Here is a 24183-nt window from a genome sequence, read left to right as displayed (position 1 = left end):
AAGGATATGTGTGCCCTTTGGACACGAAAAAATAGATTAATGTTGAGTAGCCTACCGAATATAAAGCAAAAAAAACGAGGATTAAAATCTCTTGATTAAATGTTGAGTGATGTAGCTCTTAAAGTTTGCAAAATGAATAACAATTGTGAAAAAACAATAGTGTGCTCTCGGAAGAAAGACGTGGTGCAGGCACGAAAAATACGTCCCATTGAAATACATTGAAAGTCGTGCTGAGTGACACGGAAAAAAAGAAGGATATGTGTGCCCTTTGGACACGAAAAAATAGATTAATGTTGAGTAGCCTACCGAATATAAAGCAAAAAAACGAGGATTAAAATCTCTTGATTAAATGTTGAGTGATGTAGCTCTTAAAGTTTGCAAAATGAATAACAATTGAGAAAAACAATAGTGTGCTCTCGGAAGAAAAACGTGGTGCAGGCACGAAAAATACGTCCCATTGAAATACATTAGATTGAAAGTCGTGCTGAGTGACACGAAAAAATGGGGAAACTCGTGTCCATGAACACGAATCAATAGATTAAATTTCGTGACAATGTCACGAACTGCCGTGAGACTGGGTTGCTAGATTTTATCAGAATGGTGCCAAAAACAAAAAACATCCAGTGAGCGGCAGTTCTGTGGATGGAAACGCCTTGTTGATAAGAGAGGTCGAAGGAGACATTTTCGAGCTGACAGAAAGGCTCCAAGCAGGATTTTTCCTCTCTATTTCATGGTAGCCGGAAATAGAGTCATTCACTATAGAAACTACAATGTCCTCCGCCATTTAAACAGTATGTATCCAATGTGGTAAGCACCTTGAGTTCTGTAATCAATCAGTCTGTTGTGTCTCTCAGCTGTGATGAGCCTTAATGCTGAAGTTGTTTGTTTAAAGCCATTTAAAGCTAGGAAAGCTTTTGTAATGTAGTAGTAATACGAGCGATCACGGAGCGCTGTTCTATGTAAACAATGACTAATGGATTCACTTCACATCACCAACTGGCACATATTACACACAAAAATTATCTTTTGTCACCACCTGCTGGCTAACATATGTAATGTAAAAAAAAAAAGGTCTACAGTAGCTCTTAACACATATCCACTGCTCTTACACTTTCGTTTAGGATGACGAACACAAGCATAGTGATACACACAGTGAAGCATCTGAGTGCTTATGGAACGTCTCTCATCCAATGAGATTTGAAGACCGAAACTAACTGTTGTGTGTGTGTGTATATGTATATATATATATATATATATATATATATATATATATATATATATATATATAATTCAGGATCCAAAAAAGGTCTGGATTCTAATCCCCAGTCTGGTAAGTGGTGCTGAGCATCTCAAACTGGTCATATCAGCTGATGAGACAAGATATCTGGGTCAGCCAGAGAACTACATTAGTGCAATGTGCTCCATGCTATGAACAGCACTAACTCTTTATAAATAATACAGAAAGAGGTGGGACTTCTTTTTTGTGGTCTATGGAAACCAGAGCATGACTGAGACACTATCACCCAAAGCATATGGAGGAATGAACCGGTATGACATTTACACTCAGAAAATACAGAAATTTTGAAATTTCAAAAAATAATTTAGTATCCATTAAATCATACCATTTTAATTTGAGTGTGTACGCAATTGAAAAAACTAATAATTTGGTTCCATTTGTCTTATTCAAAAGTTTTATGTTGGTAAGGAAGATTTTAAGTGGATTTTTGGTCCCCTTTCAGATTGGGGAACTATGCAAATTTGAATATACACATTTTTTATTTTTTATTTTTTATGGAGTTCTTTGCTATTTCTATACAAAAGTAAAATAGAAAATGCCACAACCACAAGCTTGTTAATTTAAAATAACTGAAACTAATTTGCACTGAGTAGCTCTTCCAGGAATGAGCTACATTTCTCAATGACAAACAGTGGATGTAATGTAATGTCGTTATTTTTTGTTACATTTAAAACCGAATGAGCAGAGGCAATTAATGTGCTTTCCTAGAATGCTCACTTTCTGTGATTCATTTAGTAAATCAGTTAATTCTGAGAATTCAATTAAATGACTGGCTCAAAATTTACATTAACCAATTAATTTGAAGCCCTGTTCAGAAGTTTCTGTGACTTGCATGGCATTTGCATTTAGTATTTTGTAGTGAAATATTTAATTATGCTGTTCGTCATTACCCGGCCATGATGACCCAGTTATTGAAATTAGGAGTTTATTTTTTTTCTAGTTTTATTAGTTTATGTTTGGTGTAAATAGAAAATGACACCTAAAATCTCTTTAAGTACCCAGATCCTCACCCTAACTATAACCTTAACCTCATTCCGATTTTGTGCCAGATAAATACTGTTCTGGATGTAAAAATTGCAGATTTATACTTCTGCATAGCCAATAGCGTAGCCTGACATGTACCTCTTGAAATATGTAACTATGTGTCATGACTATGCAGACCACAAGAGCTCAGACCATCTCCTAGGATGATTAAAAATATATCTTAGGTAGCTTTGCATATTTCCAAGATTATTTTAAGGTAGGGCATATGCATCATATCACATGTTATTTGGGCTTGTTTTAATCAGGAGCGTCTGCTCTTTTTATATTCTGTTTATTCTGGCTAAGTTTCATTACGTTTTTAATTCATTAACTGAAAACATTACAAAACCACATTTGTTTTTAAATGTATAAAGCCTGTGCTTTCACTTCCTCTCCTTAATATACAGCATATTTGGTCGTTGAGTGAAACAAATATCCTAAAAAGAGACCTTTCAGATCTGTATTATGCATTTATCATATGTTTGACAGTATGGGTTCAGTAAATAATCATATTTCAGTTATGAAAACAGAACACTTGTCATTTTTGTTGTTACGTTAGTGTTGCTGCTGTTTTCAAAGTATGCCAAAACATATGTTTATTATAATTTCTCTGTATGATAGACATGTATTTAAATAATATACCTAAAAAATACCTTAATCTAAACATGTCCACACTTTGATGCTAAAAATAATGTTAAAAATACAATATAATCCACAAATCAATCCTACGGTGCAGGTTTGACACAGAAGTGTAAATTGGCATTTCAGCATCAAAAGTAAGCTTTTTCAAAAGAGTAGCTGGAATGTAGTTTGATTATTTTCAATTATAGGTAGCTCAGCTTGGTAAGCTACATTTTCAAAGTAGCTTTTACAACACTGCTCTTTACTTCCAGATACTCAATGATAATGCAGCATTTTTAATATTATCACAATGGAACTCTCATTGCAACATATTATTTTCGTTTTCACATTGAACATGGTTGAATTCCATGATTATCCATAAACCACAAACCCCTTGCTGCTCCCTAAATGCAAGCAGTTTTCCACTATCAACAGAAGCAGAGGTTCCTCAAGGCAGGATCAGAGCTTCATCACCATTTAAAATAACCTGGTTAAGACCAGGGCAAAGTCAACAATATGGAAACTGCTGTCTCTAGAAGACAGTGTGATTGTGAATCTCATATAAGCACTGGCATCCTAGTGTCTTGGTAGACAATAAAATCCCTGGAGATAAATATGTCTCCTCATTCTTACTAGGGAGGGAGGCTGACTCCACACAAGTATGGAATAAAAGAGACAATGCATGCAGAGAGCAACAGTAAATAAGCACATTCACGGTCTGCAGACTAATGACAAGGTCTTAAACATGAAAAATGATTTTTTTATATTGGACTCCCTACCATAGTTGTATATTATTCAAGTATGGCCTTAAGAGAGCTGCAGCCTGATTGCACGCTTTAAGGCAGAATGGGCATTATAATGACTCGCTTACTAAATAATGCAGGAGAACAGTGGTCTAGTACTGCATAGGCTTTGGTTGTGTCCAGAACACTCTCAGCAGACGGTTTGAGTGGGCGACACAGAATGAGATCAGGACAGGAGAAAGATTTTGGCACTGGCTATGTGCACGCTCAGCAAACAAACACTCCCATAGGATTTCAGAGTTGGTTCAGACTGTTTAAAGCTGTTAATGATTAGCTTTATTTATTGCTCCAAAACAGCTTACTAAATAGCTGTCCACATAAGCAAGTGAGGATTAAAATGTTTAAAGAAATCTGACCTGTTGTATAAAGGAGTTAAAGGGATAGTTCACCCAAATATGAAAGTTTTAAATTCTCAAAATTATCAGTTACTCACCCTCATGCCATCCCAGATGTGTATGACTTTCTTTTTTCAACACATATTTAGATTTTTTAGAAGAACGTTTTAGCTCCTTGGGTCCATACAATGCAAGTGAATGGTTATCAGACATTTGTAGCACAAAAAAATCACATAACAGAAACATAAAATTAATCAATATCACTCCAGTGGTTAAATCAATATCTTCAGAAGCAATATATAAGACCTTTTTTTTTTTTACACTTTTACTTTCACTTTTACATCTGAAAGTGAAAGTGAGAGGTGAGATTTAGAGTAAAAAAAGAACAGTTTCTCACCAATACCAACCATATCCCTTCTGAAGATATGGATTTAATTTTGATTACTTATCGGTATGATTTTTGGAGCTTAAAACGTCTGATCACCATTCACTTGCATTGTAAGGACCTACAAAGCTGAAACATTCATCTAAAAATCTTTGTTTATGTTTTGCTGAAGAAAGAAAGTAATACACTGGGATGGCATGAGGGTGTGTAAATAATGAGAATATTATTTTGGTGAAATATACCTTTAACATGGTCAGTGTTAGTACTGCAGAACCTTAATTATTTCTTGTCGCTAACATTTCTTTGTTTTCATTTTTTCAAAATTCTTCAAATTTGTTTTATATATATATATATATATATATATATATATATATATATATATATATACTTGGATGAAAATATCCAGGTGATCCAAATGGAAATGTAGCTCACTTTAAACTCAAACACAAAGAAAACATGGAAAAGTTCAGTTCAAAAACACACAGAAGCAGATAAGGTTTAATCTATGTGTATCAATATTTATTGGCTGCTTTTTTTCTTGCAGTTTAGTTTCAGTTACATAATTTATTTCAGCATTTTGAAAGGACATATATACACATATTTACTTCCATTAAACAGGTTATTTTAAACCACATGTAGTGTTCTGTAATAATACCTCTATGCTGCATGGGCTTCTCAGCACCAGTACCCTATTATACAATCAAAGTGATATGGTAAAGATAGCCAACAATCAAAAAACTTGAATTCTCAAAAAATACTAAAATGTAACCATACTGAAATATTAATTTTAAAAAAGCAGGGGATAATTCTTGGTTTCCTCGAACTATGGGCTGCTTTGGTTGTAGTGGCAATATGTACCCATAGAAAGCAAGGCTAGAAAAAATGGAGACAATTTGATCAGCATTCCGATTGCCTAAAATACAAAAAGGCTGTATGTATATATATATATATATATATATATATATATATATATATATATATATATATATATATAATGCAGCATAATCGATAACATGTACAGGACATTCAAATTAGAAGGTGTATTTAAATACTGATCATGGCAATAACACAGCTCTACTAAATAAGTACTGAAACAGCTCAATATATACCATCATCTGAAATAAGCAATATTCAGTTCTTTTGGATGATAAATCTGATCACCATTGAAAATGTAATAATGGCTATTCATGATGGCATTCTCTGAACCTAATAAGTAGTAGTACATTACTCATTGGTGAATACATTCAGATTCAAAATAGCCATTTTCAAGGGAGGAGTAATTAACAAAAAACTGGAGATTGGATTTTAAGTTTAACAAAATGTGAAAAATTATAACATTGACTATTAACCTGTTTATTCTAAAGAGAAAAATGTTTGTTCAGGAAAAAATGTGTATATACTTGGGAAAATAAAAAATAAAATTACAAATAGACCAAACGGTTATGCTGTATAGATGCTGTGCCCATTAAATATATTTTTTTTTTGGTATAATACAAAATAGTGACATAACTACACACAGCCATAATCATTCTTATCTTTGATTGTTTGGCCTAAAACAGATAAACTCAGTTAAGAGGCTTTAAATAAATAGTTTGTCCAAATGCAATCACTCACATTGTGTATTTGTCCATGAAGTCTCATAAGACAAAAATGGAAAGGATGTAATTATGTGTAATTATTTGCTAATGTAGCATAATGAAACTGATAAGTTAAACTATATATTGCCCCCATTCCTTACCTTATTCCTTATTTTTCAAAAAATGAAACAAATTCCCTGAAATCAATTGGCGAAATCGGAAAACAAATTCTAAATTCACTAATTTGGGCTTGAAACTTAACCACTGTAAAATCCCGTTGGCAAAGAGACTAATAACAAAACAGCATTCCATAAAACAAAGCACTTTTGAATACCGGTAATCTATTTTTACACAATCTAAACCATAAACTGGCCAAGATGTGGAAGCATGCTCTAGCATGTGTCACTATACAACACCTTTGCATTTGGCTCTATGTAAACCGCTGTGTTAGTATTACATTATAACGTTATATAACAATTTAAACTAATACTTCAACATCAGGTAGGACCTGAAAACAATGACATTGAAGTTGGAAAAGTGGCATGGCCGTTGGATTGGACATTACTTTGACGTTACTGTTGAGTTCTGGTCCTTGGAATGAACATAGATGTCTTAGAAATAAACTTAATGTTTAAAGTTGATGTTTTAGCCATAAAGCAATATTCCTCTGATCTACAATAAAGAATAAACAAGACCCTCTGTGAACAATGTACTAAATATGAATCGACCCCTTTGGGATATAAGAAAACTAATCCAATAACACATCTAAAATGGTGGTAAAATAATGTTAGCAAATGTTCAGTAGAAAAATTGTTTCTTTGCCACGGTGTAAAGGGGTATTTGCTGTGAAATACTGAAACCTGAAGAGATGATGCTGCTTTTTTTAAAGCAATATTTCACCCAAATTTTTTTTATGTATTATTATTTTCTCACCTTTACATCATTCTATACCTGTACACTGTTAAGCCCCATTCACTTTAGGCTTTAGTCTCTGTATCTGTCTATGATACATACGCTAGTATGAGATCCTTCTACTGATTGCAATAATGTTATTGGTCAGCTGCACAAGTGGCCATAGCTATAGAAAATCTGATAATACATACATAAATACAGCCTAAACTAAGATATCATTCTTATTTGAAAAGGAATCAATTAGCATTCTGGAGGGGAATATGTTTTTATATACTGCAGCTGTTCTCAATCCATCAGATCATGAAACAGATGAACAATCTATCAATAAATGAAACAAACTCACTCACAATGCTGACAATTTCTGACACGGTTTTCACGCACCATTTTTATAATATATTATTATATCTATGTATATGGTTTCAGAAAAATGTAATGAATCACTTCTCTGTCTTGCCTGAATTCAACTCCAGTATCTCACAGCAGACGGATGACATGAGCTTCAGTGTCTTCACTCCTATTGGTAGTAATCGTTCAGCATTTGCATAAAGTTAAATTCCTGTCACCAACAGTCGCTATTGCCTGAGGTCGCAAGCTCTCACTGAAAATGAATGGTCTCATGTCGCTTTGTGCCTGCAAGTCGCTTAAAGGGTGAACAGGGCTTTAGGGGCCATTCACACCAAATATATCCTTGTCCTTAAAAAAGCTCCAAGGACAGGACAGAATAGAATGCAGTTGTCTATAGAGACATTTTTAACAATTCATTTCATGACAAATTTCCATCTAATTGAATTAAGTAATATTTTATTAAATGTAAACTTACATACTTTAAGTTTAATTCATTCAATTTAGCTAAAGATTACACAATTCAGTTTGATGGAAATGTATTACATTGAAATGCGTAAATATAAAAAATAGGCTAAACGCAATATTCCTGTTCAAAATGCATTAATAAGTGAAATGAGGTGCAATGGTCAAAGACTCCTTGTTTACAAATAAAACAATTGAAAAACAGCTCGGATGAAGCAAAAACACATTCAATGTGAATGGCCACTCACATTTTTAGCTGGAACACAAAAGTTGAAATTGTACAAATGTTTCTATACGCTTTCCATACAACAAGAGTTTATAGTAACCATGACTTTCAACACCATAAAAGTGCCAATAAAGTTGATATCTAGGTGTGAACATGGACTAGATGTGGGGGGGGGTAATTTCTTTGTTTTTTATTTTTTAATTTAAAAAATTATCTAAAAAATGTGCCTTTTACAGAAAAAAGCATACAGCATACACATTTGGAATAATGAGGTTGTGTAAATAATGACTACATTTTTGGGAGAGCTATTCCTTTAATTGAAGCAGCATTTGTCTACCTAACACTGTCAACAACTCTATGTTTTCCAAATACTCCCTCACTTCAAAAACTCCTGAGCAACTCCTGATTAGGGGACTATAAATGCCAGAAACCCCAAAGCTTGTGAATCTTTATAAGCATGAATACCATCCTACATACCATGCTCTACATAATAATCACAAGAAGCAAACACAGGATATTTCACAGCAGTCTTTACAGCTTCATGTCACAATTACTCCCTCAATCTCACATCTATATCTGAAGTGAATTTACAGACTTTAATTGGCACTTGACAATTACATACGGCCGTTTGCCGTTAGCTCTTAACTTCAAAAATATCACTTTAAATGGCAGCTCTCCTCAATGTTCCTGGAAGCTGTTCATCTCTCCACTTGTCTTCCTCTTCTTAATGTTTCCATTCTTTGTACATTTATATATAGGCCTATATATATATATATATATATATATATATATATATATATATGGTGCCCCTCTTCAGTGTACGGGCTTGACGATTCCTCGTTGCCTGAGGAATTAAGAACCTTTAGTCCAGTGAAAGTAGCGGCTGCATGTTCTCTTCTTCACTTTTAACTTTTTCTGGTCGTTTCAGGACACCAGGTTCAACGACCGACTGGGACCTGCAGGTGTGAATAAAATTTGAGTACCATCAAAGTAACCAGATTTTGGCCAAAGATACAGCAAAACAATGAAAATGTCCCTTCTTGTCAGGGTTCTGCCCTTAGTTTTGGGTTTTTCCCTTTGTGGCAGAGCCCTGACATGTATGTGTTCTATGTCTGTTTTATGTCTTGTGTCTGGATTCAGCCACTTTGGTTGGTTTGATTTATTTACTCTGTGGCTGAATCCAGGCACTTGTGTTTTGTCTCATGCTTGCACTTGGGTTTGTGTTTTCTCATTCCCTTGTGCTTTGTGTCTGTCTTCAGTGATAACCCCGCCCTCAAATTTGCATTGTTATCTGTCTGGTTATTAGTTGATTGTTTTCAATTGCCCTCCTCGTTATCTCCTTGTTTTCTTCCCAATTTAACTCCATTGTGTTTTTTGTCTTAGGCCAGTTCGTTCGGTCAGGACTCAAACGCAGCTGCATTCACATACCACGAGACAAAACACAAGTGCCTGAATTCAGCCACAGAGTAAATACATGCTTGTAAAATGTGATAGCGCTTCCCAATGGCCAATTCCTTTCTACATTTTGCACAGACCTCTTGGGCCAAGAGTAAAATAGGCCCACCAGGTTTCATTCTAATCACATTTGTTAACCTTGTCAAGATAATTGGTCAATGGTGACCCTGTTTGTCAAGATATGCAACTGTATTCTTGGACGGGACAGTGGACAAAGACACGAAATACAAAATTTCAAGTCGATGGGACCAAAAGTTTCATAGTTAGAGCTATTTTTATGTTTACCATTGGTATAATGCCACCACATGGTCAAGGCGCCCCCAAACGGAGATGCTAATATTAACAATGTTTTTAAAAAGCTTTCCCGAAAATTGGAGCTCTGAATAAGCCATTGTACACTGGATTTTATTTGGTAGGTTACACCTCTGCACACATGCAGTCTGAGAAATCTATTATACTGAAGACAGGGGAAATACACCAGGTAAACAATCACATGTTTTTTTTACACTCTAAATGCTTGTATGTATGAGCATTACATCATTTAACGGCGCTCACGGCAGCGACTCCTCTGCCTGATGCTGATTTTATGACCCAGTAAATCAAAACACTTCGGCATGGAAAAGATCAGTGAGACGATACATTCCTAGAGCTCCTCCATTTGGCAAAGCCAAAAAGAGTCGATTGCTGAGAACAGTAAACAAAATTTTAATTCTTCTGAATTCTGTATCTACTTTGCATCTCAAGCAAATCTGCTCATTTTTGTTTTCCAGAGCAATTATCGTGATGATTCTAGTTAAATACAGACTGCAAACAGACAAAAGTTGTTTCCACGGCAAACCACCAAATCATGTAATTTAAGAAGCTGTATTGCAAAACAATGTTTTCATAATGCCACAGAGGCACAGTTTTTACACTTTTCAGGGACGTCAACCTACAAATGGCTTACTATTTACTTTACTTTTTTAATTACTTTCTCTCCATATTAAGCTGGGATAAGAACATATTTTAGAATGAAAAAATTACACACTTTACCTTTAAGTCTCTCTGTGAGGCTAACACAAAGGTAGCCCAGAACAGTAAACAATAGAAAGAAATATAAATACAAGCATTGTGACCTCACATGCCTCTGTTTAAGTGAGCACTAGACTAAACAAAAAAGTGTTAAAAAGGAGATGTGGCATGTTCTCCAATATTGAGCAACAGTGCTACTGAGGGGAACAAGAGTTTAAATCCGGCTATCAAAGTTCCCTTCTCCCTATCATTTCCTTTTCTCTCTCTCCATTGTACTCTGTGTAAAGTCAGACAGTCCAAAAAATTAAATAAAGAGATTAAGGAAACAGTACAAACAGTCTTGATGATAATATCACACTAAAACCACAACACCAAGTACAAACCTCTTCATGGTTTTAGGGGACAGATCTTTCTCCAGGTCTTTGACAGATAAGGTGTAAGACTCGGGGCAGTAGTCCGTCTCCTCGTCATATGCGTGGTCAAGCAAAGTCCTGGCCCAGGTGCCCATGTCGTAAGGAGGCAGCATGCCACCCAGCTCAGATGGCAAAATCTCAGGCAAGATCAGCTGGTGCAAGCTGTTCAGATTGTTTCCATGCATGAAGATCTAGATGAAAAATATGCTGCTATTTTATTGCACTAATCTCCTTTTGCCATTGCTTCAAGCTAATTGTAGGCTGCTGCTTTTATTGTTTATTGCATATTAGATTCCAATATTTTCTGTGCCATTGTACATTCAACCCCTATCCTTAGACATTACTTCAACCTTCCTTTACAAAAAAAGCCATGGTTTGACTACAGGTACTATGGTATTTTGTAATAAAATCATAGTAACTACAAAATTAACACCATGATACTGTAGTAACATCATTAAGTGCATTAAATCTATGGTTTCTGCCACAACAAAACAAAATCAAACATGGTTACTGCAACATTACAATAGTAAAACTACATTTATATTCATTTTATTATTATTATTATTATTATTATTATTATTATTATAAGTAGTATTGAAAAAAAATATTAAGAGAGACATGAAACAGCATGGGAAAAAGAGAGCGACAGACGTGGGTTGAAAAGGCACAGTCTCACTGGTGTCATGACCCACACCACTAAACAAAACATACAATGCAGTATGTCATACATTTCTGATTCCAATAGACTATTGGGGTTAAAATAGCCGAGCAACGTGGCAGATGTTATTTATACCTGGGTGCCAATAGTCACTTCATTATTTTAATAAATGTATGTAGCATGTACTGTACATAATCTTTTATCTTGAAAACTAACAGCTTATAATTATCTGTATGAAAGAGTATTTTATTAAACATTATATAAGGCTATTGATGAAGAGTCAGGCATTTTAGACTGAAAACTCACTCACCCTTTTTCTTGTTTTGTCCTTCAGGAAAGGCCGTATGACAGTGTACAGAGCATGAATGTACCAAGGTTGGTTGACAAAATGAATACCTCCAAACCTGGCTGGGAAGCTATCCTGTGGGTGGAGAAATAATTGTTATATATTTTGTAAGTTGTAAATACTTGCTACTTGATGATAAAATAATTACTACCTCTCTAAGATATATATATATATATATATATATATATATATACACACACACACACACACACACACACACACACACACACAGTATATATAGTGTATCTACACATAGGTGAAGTGTGTAGTTTTGTAATGCTGCCATTCCAGCTTAATATGCAGAGATTTGAAAACTATAAGTAAGCCTCTTGTATAAATATACTGATGCTCATTTGAGGCACCTGGAAAAGTAATGCATGACTCCACAGAGGATAAAACCTAAAGATGGGCATACTGTAAAATTGCCTGATTACACAGCTGGAGTCAATAAATACTTTACACTCTTTACTAATCCGTCAGGTACAGTAAACCATAAAGCTGACTGCAAAGATACGGGAAGCTTTATAATTATGCTGTCTTGCATTCGTTGCTATGCTAAACAAGAAAAAGTCAAGTAATAATGAAAAAGACCTTCAAGTCCCAGGTTAAAGGGTTTAAGATGAGTCTAGTTAAGTCAAGAGCTGAATTTATGCTTCAAAGTTTTAAAGTCTTCTTTAAATTTCTATTTAAATTAATTAAATATCCAAGCCAGTAAACCACAGAAATAAGGATAATATTTTATGTTAGTCATTTGCTGGTCATTACGGGCTGTAAAAAAACATTCAATGTCATTATCTGTCTTGGTCACTAATTTGAGTCTGACTCAGATCCAACTCATTCATTTCAAAGCCATATCAATAATTGTCATACAACTTATATGATTTGTTTGATCTGAAATTCAGCATGATACATTTTCCCTGTCAGAATTAAATTTAACTATATAAACAACTAATTAAATTAGTCTGCTCACATTTTCTTATTTTTCTATTTCTTTTTTTTTTTTCATGCAATAGACTGTCGTATCTTACTTCCCATAATGCAAATGTATTTTTCTTTTCTTTTTTTTTTCTTTTTTTTTTTTTTGCGGCTCAAAACATATTTTAAAAATATTGTAAATATATCTTGTACACAGAATGGTTGGAAGATATATATTTCCGAAATTTATATTATATTTAGCTTAAACTTTTACATATAAATATATAAAAAATTTACTTCAGTGGCAAGAAAATAAATTTCCAAAATCAAAATATTTTTTTTTAAATTAGTTTTCTAAATGTGAGTGTATCTTCCTTAAGTAGCTATAAGTTTAATTATTTATTAACAATGTACTATTTTTTTCTATTGAAACATATTCTTTTAAAAATATAATTTGAATGATATTTATATATTTTGGTCAAATATGATGATTTATTTATAATGGTCAAAAATACAATACATTTATGATATTCTGATGTAAGATTTTATAGATAAATGATAAATGGCTAAACTATATCCATAATAATTATATATTTGAGATATATAAACCAAATATTTTTTTACATTTTTATATTTCAAAACAAACAAATCAAAACGATCAATTTTTTTACTGTAAGGCTTCAGCACTTTAAACTTCATCAAATGGTTTTATTTACTGTTTCTCATTCTGATTCAGATCTCAAAACAAAACTTGGCATGACTGGCAAGGTGCTGATGGTGTGGCCAGCTGCAGGTAAGAGGCCCCTGGGCACTGACCCCACCAGGCTGACAGCAGACTGCAGGTTTGTGGCTGTTAGATCTTGCACTTTATCTGATGCAGGAGCAGGTGATGGTGGGATTGCATTGTGATTGGCTAGGGCTTCAGAGACATTAGCCAGCAGGCTGTGTCAGCATGGTATCTCTGCTCTGGGATCCCACTGCTATGAATGAGGTAAAGGTCTCAGCTACATTAAACATGCTGAAACCGGATTGATCTTTGTCCCTGCAGTGAGACAGTGGGTGGGAACAGGGGCTAAGGGGGATGGGAAACTTAGTTCTCTTGTTGCATGGCTCTGGCTTTTCTTGGTGTTCTTCATGCATATTTTTATTGAACAGTTTCAAGTACCTCCTACCTTACCGAAACCTATCTGGCCATAAATTGTACATTTGAATTATAACCTGCCTTATAGTCAACAAGGAAATCAAAATAAATACAATATATATAATGTGATTATACATATAATAAGACATACCAGCAAACCAAAAACGAATCAAAAACAAGGCAAAGTTATATATATATATATATATATATATATATATATATATATATAAACTCCACTAGCAAATAATGGAGAAAGGGCAAAAATTGTCTGTAGTACTCAGCCTCTCAGTCTAAGGAAAGTATACGTCAATAAAAAGTCAATAAAAGTAAGTAATAAAGGGTTGTCGTTTAAAAAAAAAAAAGAATCAGCCCTACCTCTGGTATTATATTTAACTGTTTCAGAAAGAAAATTAGATCCTTTAACCAGACAGATATTGAAGGGGTTTGTGGAGAATTCCAGGTCAACAGTATTCTACGTCGAGCTAGCAATGATGCGAATGCCACCATGTTCACTTGTGTGCGTTTTAATGCGGACATTTGGAAGGAACTACAAAAATGGCAATAAGAGGGCACACTTCCAATTTGATTTCAAGAACGTCTGAGATTATTATAAAGAATGAGTTCCAGTATTTCTGTAGTTTGGGACACAGTCCAAATATGTGAAATGAGAATACCAGAGAAGAAAGAGATGTTGAGATACAAGACTTCGCCTCTAAGTGGAACCATAGCGTAGAAGGAGCCTGCACACAGTATATCAGTTTTTGAATGTTAGCCGCCCAATAGTAGTACATAAAGTTAGGTAAAGAGATCCCTACACTAAGTCTACATTTTGAAGTAATGATTTACAAACCTTGGGTGTTTTTCCTGCCCATATAAAAGATGAGATTTCTTGATAGTCTTAAAGAAAGATTTTCGGAAAAACAATGGAACGAAATCTTGGAAGATTTTAAATTTGTACTACATTTATCTTGCCAGGCAGGGATAGTGGTAGTGCTGCACATATTTGAAAATTGACTTCATATAGGAGACTAACGGGGTGAAATTCACAGCCAATAGAGACTGGGTCACATTTACACCTAGAAATTTTAATTTTGAGCTTACAAAACTCCCCAACAAGTTATACCCTGAAATGCAGGCTTTGTTATAAGTGCTATCGAGAGAGGCTCAATCACTATGGCAAAAAGCAAAGTGGAAAGGGGACACCCTTGATGTGTACCCCATGTCAGAATAAAATAGTCTACTTTCACATTATTAGTACAGACGGAAGCCTGAGGGGCAATTTATAATAGGCGAATCCAGGATATTAATCTGTCCCCAAAGCCAAACTTCCTTAGCATCGCAAAGACGTATCCCTATTCAGTCCAATCGAATGACTTTTCTGCATCCAATGAGATGACCACCTCAGAAGAATTATTACTATGTTTGGAATACAATATACTGAAAAGAGTACAAATATTAGAAACTGAGTGCCACACTTTTATAAAGCCAGTTTGTTATTCTGATATGATATTGGAGAGAACCCATTCTAAACGGGAAGCTATAAGTTTAGCTAAAATCTTAACATCAATGTTAAGTAGGCTTATGGGTCTGTATGAATCGCACAGTGTGGAATCTTTCCCATCCTTACCGTACGTTCAGACGAGAGGAGGCGTGAGCGTCAAAATTCGCTCTGGCTGCCCAGCCAAAAAGAGGATAGAAGATTCGTGGACGCTCTGACGCAGTTGATATAGTTTGTTTGGAATGCTTGGTTTTGTGAACTATATTTAAAGGGGCCGCAAACCGTCCAGACATGTCGACTGGTATATTTTCACCGACCTATCACAAGGAGCGTAAATCCTCATGAAATCTTTTAAATGTGAAAGTAAGAAATTGATCGATGGCAGTTTATGGTTGAAATTATGGAAAAAATTATGATTGTTTGTTACCAAAATAACCAAAATAAAAACATATATCCCTGTGCAAACAGGATCATATATTACAGGAAAATCCACCATGGCAATAATTCGTTTCTCACTATTAGTTACACTGTTGTGTTCTCTAGACTTTGCTAGAGCGGAGCACTTCTAAATTCCATTAGGTTGTCGCCGAACTGCGTCAAAGCTCATTACCATAGTGTTGCCCGCACTTGAACTTTCCTCTGATGCCCACAACGGCCAAGACGAGCCAGCCACGGATGCGCCGCTGGCTGCCATAGAAAATGAATGACTTCAGGTCGATTTGACGCTCTCTACGCCTCTGGTCTGAACACACCATTAAGCATCAGATATATGGATGCTTGCCTTAGTATGGGTGGAAGCATGCCTCGTTCTAAAGATTCCTCAAATACAGCAAGGAGTAATGCGGCCAACTTGTTATGAAATTTGGAGAAAAATCTATATTATCGAGAAATTGGTTCATCTTGTCCAGGTTGTCTGGGACCTCAGCTCTATACAAAGAGGATTAAAAGGCTTTAAATGCTGAATTAATTTCTTCTGGGTCAGATGTTAACACTCCACAGGGCTTTGCAATCTGAGTTACTGAACGAGTAGCGGCATGGCCGTGCAATTGGTAAGCAAGTAGACGACAGATCTTGTCAACATATTAGTAATAATTCTCAGCTTCTGAAGATAACAGATCAAACTCCGCCTGAAAATTAACTCTTTGTTTATGTAGCTCAGGAGTCGGGTTCAAATCATATTGGCAGTCTATGTTAAGGATGCTATCAGACAGCTCCTTTTGCCTTTTCTTCCTTAATTTAGATACATGAGATGAATAGGAGTTGATCTGGCCTCTAATAAAGGCTTTGAGAGTTTCCCAAAGCAAAGAATGTGGGGTTGAATCAGTCTGATTTGTAATTAAAAAATAATCTATTAAGGTAGAAATGTACTCACAGAATGCTGAATCAGACAAAAGCAGAGAGTTCAACCTATAAGGGGGGCGAAGGAGCAGTATGGGGACAGAGATATGTCAGGAATACCTATGACCCAGAGCTTGCAGTGGCGAGAGCGGGATTCCAGGTATTCCACTTTATCAGTGAGTTGCTTGTTGGCCATATTTAACATAGTCACCGCTTCTTCTAGGGCCATGATGTGGTCGCTGTAGTCATTTAGGTGCTATCCCAGTTTGTCAATGCATCGGCCCAGTGATCCAACATTCAACTTAAAGCACTCAAGAGACACTGCAATGGGGGAAAGGGCAGAATCGATAGCCAAATCAAAGTTGTGCCAAGGTACTCCAGGTCTATGGGTGTCTACTGTCACCATTACTGTCAGCCGTGTTGATAGCAGTTTTAGTCCATCATTGTTTTTCGGAAGCCATTGAATCGCTCTAATTGGCCAGCTTAAGTCGGATAATTAAAAGAAAATCACCAAACACTTATTTGACATTAAAAATTGCCTGAAATACAAATAAAATAGTTGATTGTTCGGGAGCCTACTCCACCTGCATCCTCCCACTCACATGCTAAACCGGACCACCATTCTTGTTGTTCTTAATGGAGTTTAATAATCATTTGGGAGAGTTCACATGATCAGATTCTGTAATGCTGGAAAAACAGTATTACTTCTTACAATTACTAGTTTTAAGCTTTGATGATTTTGCTAGGGCTTTGGTCCAAACCTAGTGGGACTGAACCTAGTTGGAGCTGCCTTGCTGCCTACTGCCTATATGCAGCTGGCTTGTATGGGGTCATACACACAGCAAGTGTCAGCATGTTGCTAAGCTAAAAAAAAAAACATTGCATCAAATAGTCAGTTTTTAATTAGAATAAACAGTTTTTATCGATACGTTTTACCTTTTAGTGTTGAATCAGTAATTAACTATCAGTATATCTATAAACAACATCAATCTAGCTTCATATGCAGTTTTGTTGCAGTGTAGCTTGTTGTAGTGTAGAATGACAGGCTGCTAACTAGGTTTTGGAACAAGGGCAAAAATGCCTGAGATTTAATTTTAAATGCCTAATTTTCATTATCCCCATGTTTACAGAGCTTATCTTATCTTATCTTATCATGTTTACAAAGCCATGGGTTTCTAAAAAGTAGATGCATTGTTTAAAAAGGCTTTATCTTGCCTGTAGCAAAAGGTATTTTCTTGAATAAAAAGCGGCTATGATAGATTTTGAAAATAGGTCACATCGACCAGAATGGTGTAGTGCAACTGGATAATTGCTCTTAAAAGTGAATCGTTTCTAAATCAGGGACCATTTAAAACATCAATCTGCAGTGTTAAATAATTACCTGTTTGAGACAGCTCTGTTAAATTACAGTTTATCAAAGCAATATCACTTTGCTTAGAGCTTTATGGTATTGTTTTAAGGCACTGTAGAACAAGCTGATGAGCCAGTGATTTTGTCTGTACATTTTGTTTAGGTGGCTTGACATGAAACATTCCTCTCTACTCTTGTCAGGAATTACTGGTGACGCACGACTGAACGCCAGAAGGGTAATTGAAAAAAAAAAAATCAATTTGCTGGACTCCTTTTTCAGAATCAAATATTACATATTGTTCAGACTCAGTAAACCGTCCTATTGCACGAACAGAGTACAGTAAAAGGATTCCTGAAAACCTGACTTCTAATAGCCTTTAGAAGAGTGATACAGTGGCTGTTACCCAACCTACAAATAGTCTTGCGTAACCATACTTTTGAATATCAGCTTAAAGTGTGGTCCATATTCTGCTTTATTTTGGCCAAGAACCACCCACTTGGGTGGGCAGCAAGTGTCATAAAAGTACCACAATATGATATGTTTATCATCTCACATTTGGTTTTACACTATTGGTAAGGTTTAGTGTGATGAGGAAGAGGGCATGTCCGGGCCATGAGGACAGTTGCCGTCCGCCAGGGCAGGGGTAGCTCTCGTCCACTGGGGGGGGCGGAGGAGTGGCTGAGGACCAGGCAACAGCATGTCCAGGAACCGGCAAGCCACTTTTTCTCTATCTCTCTCTATACTGTAAAAAGGCACCCTCCTTTGGATGAGACATTAAACTCCTGAGGTCATGAGGTTCTCTCTGAGGTCATTAAAAATCCCAGGACACTTCTTGAAAGAGTAGGGGTATAACCCTGGTGTCCTGACCAAATTCCCCCCATTGGCCCTTATCAATCATGGCTTCCTAATAATCCCTATCCATTAATTGGCTCAATAACTGTACTCTCTCCTCTCCACCAATAGCTGGTGTGTGGTGAGTAAATTGGCACACTTTGGCTGCTGTTGCATCATCCAGGTGAATGCTGCACACTGGTGGTGGATGAGGAGAGTCCCGTTCACTTTGTAAAGCGATTTGAGTTTCAGAAAAGCACTATATCAATGTAATGTTCCTTCATTCATAAATTACAAGAAAATCATTGGGTTGCCTTTACTTTTAAATGTACCGCATTACTCTTGTACCACCCTTTACACATGCAATGACTTTCTGTATTTTTTCCATTTTGCAAGTACCATTCACACATCTCCAAATGCCAGAAATGTTTGCCGGAAATGACATCTCCACAGCTAAGCCAGAAATGTAGGCTTCTTGTTTGACAACAAGAACATATGTGACGACTTCTTATAATATTGATGAACAACAGAGAACAAAATGCAGTCGCTAGCATCCGATGGCAGAGATGCTATCTGCAGCTTAAAAGCACAGTAATGTGTACGTATAACATTACAAAGAGGTCTGCACGTTCCAAAAGGAGGCTAGTGATTTTATCATATGCAATCGCATACTGTTTCTTTAAGCTGTTGGCAAATTTCTTCATCCACTCGAATTAAGAAAAGCACTCTAGTTTAAATGATCTGATCAATTTGATAAAAAAAATTCTTACATCTGATTCACTGGTGTTGAGGCATGCAGTAATTACATAATCTCCAACTTTCTTATATCAGCACATCCTGACCTCTTTTTATAGGTATCTATATAACTCCTCATTTAGGGACATTTTCAAAGGGTCGTGTTCACACATGAACTCTAACCAGAAAATTGCAGTACATTTTCTGTTAAAGGCTGAATGTGTGAAAGGGGCTAATATTAACTTTCTCATACAAAACTCCTCGAAGATTTTCAAAGATTTGATGCCACAGACTTTTCAAACTTTTGTCAATCTAGCAACTAGTTATTTCCTGAAAGCATTCAATGTAGCAGCTTGGCACCTTCATAAAGATGACTTTATTTCCATGCACCACGACTCCTGGAAATTACATAGCAGCCAGATTTGAGCTAGCTCTTGCCATTTTTATGTTTAATATATACCAGAATGCCAATGAATGGTCCATATATGTGCTTTCTTTAGCAGAGACTAACATACAAACTCTTAGCAATTTCATTTAGCAATACTCTATCTATATAGCTCTATGGCAAATTTACCATAAATAAGCAAACCAGTACTAATATGAAGCTTCAAACTCTAACATATGCAATTGCTCACATCAATAACTAAAGCTCTACAGGAGACATTTTATCTACACCTGCCAGATCCAGACCATTAGGCTTAGCATCACAACATCAATAACACAAAGACAAAACTCAACTCACTGACTGTCAGCTTTGATGTAGATCAGAAAAGCACCCTGCTACAGCGACAAATAGAGCGCCACCACAACTGTGCCACGATGAGCAAAATTAGTCTAACTCATTTCCTGTAGGCACAGATATGTCTAGTACAGTTTTCTCAGCAAAACATGAAGTGCAGAAGCTCTTTGCTTACTGAGAGATAGCAGGCCTTAACATCCAGATGGGCCAGTCAAACCAATTGACATGAGAGATGCAAAGCCATCACATACGCAAGTTGTTCTGTTGATTACAGCTAGGCATAATCCATGACCTTTGCCAGACAAGGGCTCTTCCTTTCCTTTCCTTCCCTTGAATCATCCTCTCCTGTATTTGCTTATTGGACAAAGACTGCTGGTACTTCAAATATTGCACAAATCTAATGCCCTGAGAACATAGCAATTCAAGCATGGAAGGAACTTAAAGGAGAACTAAAAACTAAAAATCCTGCCATCATGTTCTTCCAAACCTTTATGACTTTTGTACGTGGACCATGGTGGATGGTGGAAATGGTAGGCCAAAAGACTTATTAACTTTCAATGCATTTTTTTCTATACAATAAAAGTGAATGGTGACTGATGCTGTCATTCGGCCAAACATCTTCTGTGTTCACATGGAGAAAAGAAAGTTATGCGGGTATTAAACAACATGACAATTTAAATTTTTGGGTGAACTATCCCAACACATTTTTATTTTTAAAGTGTGAATGAGCAAACTGGTTGGCCGTGGAATTAAATTAAGAAGACTTAAGTTTTATAATGGCACTTTTGAGACAGATACAAGGGAGATTAATCGTTGTAAAGGCCTAATGATGGTGCTTGACTGAAAGGGCTTCACTGTAGTGGTGATAGGCAGATGTACTTCGATCAACACGACATAAAGCATGCTATTTCTGGATGGACAAAACAGGCCTCCTGCCTTTTTAAGGCCATCTGTGGCTAAACATTATATTTATATATAAAACCATATGTGCTTTCATATATCATATATCGCTGTCTTATAAAGGGGATTTATAATGCACAGTAACCAAGTTTTTAAGGAATAATTGACTCAAAATGAAATTCTGTGATTATTTAGTCATTATATTTTGTTCAAAAACACATACATTTTATTTTCATGGAATAAAACAGAATACATTTAAATAATCTTCAAATACATCTTTTCCATAAAAGAACAGTTCACAGTGACCACATCTGTCCACCTCCAAAAAGACCACAAACACACACACACACACACTCACACACACACACACACACACACACACACACACGCACACACACACGCACACACACACGCACACACACACATACCAAAAGACCACTATTAAAATAGTCCATATGGCCTGTGCACAAGACTTTTGAAATCATATGATAGCTTTGTGAGATGAAAATGCTGTACATGTAGCTCTGAAATAAAATTTTGTGGAGATATGTGCAGGCTGAAAGTCAATGATGTCAGACTCAAATGTCATTGGTTATCACATGTCTCAATACCAAACATCATTGACGTCAAAACTTACCCGACACATCAAACAATAGTATTTTTTATTTGAGAGCTGCAGCTGATTTTTTGACAGGCATGGTCACTATGAACCAGACTGATCTTACTGTGAATTTGGCGATAGTAGATGGAAAGTTTAAATCAGTTTGTTCATACCGAAATCCAAATTAATGCCCCACAGTGGCCAAAGCTGGATGTGTTGTTGAACGTACAGGCATGTGTGAGCTCCAGTGTCCACTTGAAATGGCCACAGAGTGGTGCCTAAAGCCAGTTGTATTGTTTGTTGTAAATTATGGAATACAGTGAAGTGAAAATGACTATAGCTTTTCATATGAATGCAAAAAAGGTGATGCAAGTCAATCTGTCAGGAAAATGAACTTCCTTTGTTTTTGTCTTTAAGAGACACTTTAAGTGGTCTGCATAAAGCACACATATGGCCATGGTGGCTGAGTGACATGAATGCATCTCTCTCTGTGAGCACAACCCATCTTGATGGCACATAGCATGGCAGTTGGACAGGTTGCCAGGGAAACTCGGCATGGGGTGGGATGGGGAAGATTGGCCTATTGTTATTGGATGCCAAGTGTGTGTTTTTTCTCAAGACTTAGAGAGACAAAAGGCATGTCCAAAGCACAGAAGCGAACAACAAAGCATTGCTTTGCAGAAAAGCAGGCTCACTTAGCCTACTCTCAGTTCTATTTGACTTGGAAATATGCAGTTTTGTATTGATTTAGCTGAGAACAGCCATTTTCTGTGAATCAAGGGTGTTTCTTTAACCACCATTTGCTAATGAAGGTATATGATAGATGTTTCTTATCTAAACTAACATTAAACATAGTCTTCCAAAGCATGATAGTTTCTGGCACAAAAATATTTTCGATAATTTCGATACAGTTTTTTAAATAGAGTCTGAAAAGAGGACAAAAAACATGAGAGTAGGACATAAGTGACTCTTTTGTATCCATTCTATCCTTGCCTTTGCTTTCTGACTAGTATTGTTTCAGTTGTGAATGAATCAGTTTGAAGAAATCTTTTAAATGAACTTTCTCATTCAATTCCATGTACTGACTCTTATATTTTGTTAACTGAAGTCTATTTCTTGGCTTGGTCCAAAAGCTGAACAAAATGTGTAACATCCTGTCTGCCTTTGAAGGCAGTACAGATACATCCTTCACTACTTATGATTGTAGGTTGGTTGAAAATGGCATCTAAAGGAATGTTGAATGCTGTCGATGTATATGCAGAATTTTCAAATTTTTAGTCCAACTCAAATCAAATTTTTTAGTCAACTCAACTGGGTTGTAGTAACTAATTAAATGCTTGTAACCAATCAACAAACTGAAATTTCTAATCGATAAGCATACAATACATTCATCACATTTTAGCTAGCCTCCTATTTAACACTTTATTTTAAAAAAGGAAACATCTGTGAAGAAATTTGGTTACTCATTGCATATTTTTTTATGCAAAACAAATGACTGATGTATGTTAATAACCTTAACTATGCTTTCTTGGTCTCATTCCAAATTAAGTAAACTTATGAAAACTCACAATAAAATAGTTTGTTGGTTTGCTTATTTTTCTTAATGTGATTAAATGTAATACGTTTTTGCTTTTGTAATGATTTGACACTATTCCACCATCTTAATTAATATGTTAATATATTAATTATCTAATTAATATGACTGTTCATGAGACCTGGTTGGTTTTGTCATTGACTGATTAGGCAGCAAGGATACTGCCTAGGTTTCCAAAATAGCTTGAGTGAAGCACATGACAGGTTTTTTTTTAAAGACTGACAAAAGTCTGAACAAAAAACATTTTACTTCAGCTTGTGAAGGAGCATATTTTGAGTCAGAATAAAAAGCACACATAAAATCTTATGAAGAAAGCACTGAACCACAAAAAAAATATTTTACAGTAGATTCGTCCTTATGTTGATGATAAATACAGACAGTTATCCATATGGACAATGCCATCCTCTAATTGATGTAATGCCTCACATGACCCTGCGCTTTTGGGTCGGAGAGCTGTGCAAATTTCCCTTAGGCATTAAACGTCATGTTTAATGACTCAGTGCACATATTGAGTTCTGTCAGTGTCACAACACTGAACCACAGGACCTAACACCTGTCATTTGAACATTCATCTTATGCTTTATCTAAGCATTTAGAAAACACTTCACCAACTGCATATATGTCAATTGAATTTGAGGTAAAAATTACATACACGTATAAGGCAAAGTGGT

The 24183-nt window shown here is 35.8% G+C and overlaps 1 protein-coding gene across 1 annotated transcript in view; it reads right to left on the bottom strand.

Annotated features, from left to right (window-relative positions):
• Nucleotides 1–4980: 4980 nt before the first annotated feature.
• The window catches only part of LOC127622074 (clavesin-2), a 34412-nt gene continuing 15209 nt past the window's right edge, over nt 4981–24183 (bottom strand). The window contains exons 3-5 of the mRNA XM_052096002.1: nt 11834–11944; nt 10836–11056; nt 4981–8942 (exon numbers count right to left, since the gene is read on the bottom strand). Coding sequence (XP_051951962.1) covers nt 8849–8942; nt 10836–11056; nt 11834–11944 — 426 coding nt within the window. The 3' untranslated portion in view covers nt 4981–8848. The remainder of the gene's footprint in view (nt 8943–10835; nt 11057–11833; nt 11945–24183) is intronic.

This window comes from Xyrauchen texanus, chromosome 28 (genome assembly GCF_025860055.1).
Source record: "Xyrauchen texanus isolate HMW12.3.18 chromosome 28, RBS_HiC_50CHRs, whole genome shotgun sequence".
Lineage (NCBI taxonomy): Eukaryota > Metazoa > Chordata > Actinopteri > Cypriniformes > Catostomidae > Xyrauchen > Xyrauchen texanus.
This window is presented reverse-complemented; position numbering and strand designations above follow the sequence as displayed.